Source organism: Melampsora larici-populina, assembly GCF_000204055.1.
Source record: "Melampsora larici-populina 98AG31 unplaced genomic scaffold MELLAscaffold_416, whole genome shotgun sequence".
In the NCBI taxonomy this organism is placed as follows: domain Eukaryota; kingdom Fungi; phylum Basidiomycota; class Pucciniomycetes; order Pucciniales; family Melampsoraceae; genus Melampsora; species Melampsora laricis-populina.
In genome coordinates this window covers 4,550-6,927 of record NW_006769136.1, presented here as the reverse complement: position 1 = coordinate 6,927, position 2,378 = coordinate 4,550, and the positions used below count along the sequence as shown (strand labels likewise).

At 43.9% G+C, this 2,378-nt stretch overlaps 1 protein-coding gene across 1 annotated transcript in view; it reads right to left on the bottom strand.

Moving 5' to 3' along the window:
- Positions 1–1,289: 1,289 nt before the first annotated feature.
- MELLADRAFT_91252 (uncharacterized protein) overlaps positions 1,290–2,378 on the bottom strand; it is a gene marked incomplete at both ends in the record, with an annotated part of 1,719 nt that continues 630 nt past the window's right edge. Inside the window, 4 exons of the mRNA XM_007419719.1 lie at positions 1,290–1,476; positions 1,593–1,687; positions 1,786–2,098; positions 2,217–2,308. Coding sequence (XP_007419781.1) covers positions 1,290–1,476; positions 1,593–1,687; positions 1,786–2,098; positions 2,217–2,308 — 687 coding nt within the window. The remainder of the gene's footprint in view (positions 1,477–1,592; positions 1,688–1,785; positions 2,099–2,216; positions 2,309–2,378) is intronic.

The following is a 2,378-nucleotide window of genomic DNA, read 5'->3' as shown; positions in this document are numbered from 1 at the left end:
TTGTTGGTACACGTCCCCACGCCTAGGATTCCTAATCCTTGGGGTTCCCAACCGGCCCCGGCCCCGCAGCTGCCGAACTTGAATGATTACCTAAACCACTTGGAGGGGACTGTGCCTTAACCCATATTTGTGTGTAAAATACCAAAAAATACTCTTATGACGCCCCATGTCTAGGAACAAGGTGCATATTTTTTCAGATTTTTAGCTCTTTTCCTGTTGCCTCAGGATTTTTCTATGTCAGTAGTTTTCTTTTCCGCCCGGTAAAGATTAACTTTTTTGTAGTGTAAAGTCCTACTTTTTGACTCACAACAGTAGAATTTTTGGCCATTGTTTTGTTTGTACGCATCATGAGGATCACAGACCTCATAAAATGGCTCATCCAGCCATGCATGGCTTCCTTAACATCTTGTGTGTCTCCTCTTGCCGGTTTCAGATCTTCACTGCAGGTGGATTGACAGCTATCTTGATTCTTGGACACTGTGTTTTTGGGGTTTTGAGCACACCTTGGGGGTCCTTTATTGGATTATGTGTTGCAGCTACAAGTTTTTACAACTCCTCTGAGTGAGTTTGATGAATAAAATACATCCTGACAAATAGATGAGGAGTATGAAGAGAGACCCCCTCTCAAGCTGCAAGCATCATTTTATGATGTCTATGACTCTCACAATGGATGATCAAGGGAAAAGGCCCAAAAATCCTGCTGTTGGAATTGAAAAGTGGGACTTTAGCCATAAGTACCCCCCTCAACTACTTGGGTGGCAGGGACTTTGATAAGTTTAGATGTGAATCAAAATCTGGGGTTTATGACTTTTGTCCCAGTTTTCCTCAAGTTGAGTAACTGGGAAAAAAGCTAGGAAACCCCCGGATTTTGATGTTTGTATCCCATAAATGTACTCTTTCTCTGCTGAATGTTCTTGGTGATACAACACAGGTAGCACTTATGACATGACATCCAGTCTTGGTGCACACGCAGTTTGTTCTTGCATAAAAATAGAAATACGAAAAGCATAATCACAAAAAACAATTCCAAGGGGTAAGAGTTAAAGAAAGAAATAGTATCTGTGTGACTAAATGAAGTCCTGCAATATCCCCCAAAGTGAAACAGCTGATCTACGCCTCACGCGACAACAAGGTTTGTGATCGCCTCTTTATTTGTACCTTGAAGGAATGACTTGGATAAACTCATGACGATACAATGTCCCGAAACCTGGTATTCCGATGCTCCCCTGGTGAGGTTTTCGACTTGATCTCCCTCAAAACGCTCTCGAAAACGACATAGGTTGATGACATCACACCACATTGCAGTTGCAAGGCCACTTTGGAGGTCCTTCCGATTCCCCCGATGTTTTCTGAACATCAGTCTGTTTTTTTTGAGAACCTGCAGACTCCTCGCCGGTAAGCCGAAGTTCCGTGGTGGCGGATTGGGATTGAACTGCCTTGGAAGATTGATATCCTATATTGGGTATGAATTGCTCACTGCGTTCGGATGAGTGAAACAGATCTTCGTGTTAGCATTTTCTCTCTAAGTCGGCTCAGGCAAGGGCTGATTCGTGCAATATCAGTGATGACAAGGTCGACTCCTAAAAACTCACTACATGTTCGTTGGATCGCGGCCCAAGGCATTTTGCTTCTGACGCAACCAGACAATTGATCGCACAAGTCCAGCAAACAGTTCCTGTATGTTGATCTACGTGAACTTGAATATCAGTGAAAACATACGCGAGATCGCAGCAAGTCTTTTTGCTTCATAAAAAATTCCGGTTCAAGAGTTCATCAATTGCTTACGTTTTCTTTTGCCGAGCACTCTAAAAACATCCCGCCTGCTGCATCTGCCAGTTTATACCCTGTATCTTCTGCTACTTGTCTCGAGTCAGTCAGGTCAGATTTGTTTCCAGCGACGACAAATGGAAAAGGATAATCTTTTGGCCTCATGTTGGAAACCGCGGGTGGGTCGCGAAGTTGACTCGTGGAATTTTTCTTTGCATTCTTGATAATCTCCAAAAAACTTGGAACAGCGTTGAAAGATCCGATCGAATTGATAGCATAGGTGACTACGAAAGCGTCGCCTTGAGAGATAGCGTGCTCCACCCACAATCCTCTAAGCCCACGACAAAGTCACACCAAAACCAATTTAACTCGACCATTAGAATAGAATAAGATCCGTCGAGGTTCCTTAGAAGGTATGGTCGATGGAGCTGAAGAGGATCATAGCGTACCGATATTCCTCCTGGCCAGCAGTGTCCAAAATTTCAATTTGCCACTGAACGTTATCGACCATTGTTGTGAATAGAAAGCTATCATCGATAGTCTTGAGTACGCCAGCGCAAGGTTAGCATCAGATCGGTTGCCGAAATGGTCGCTCAAGACTCACGGGATCA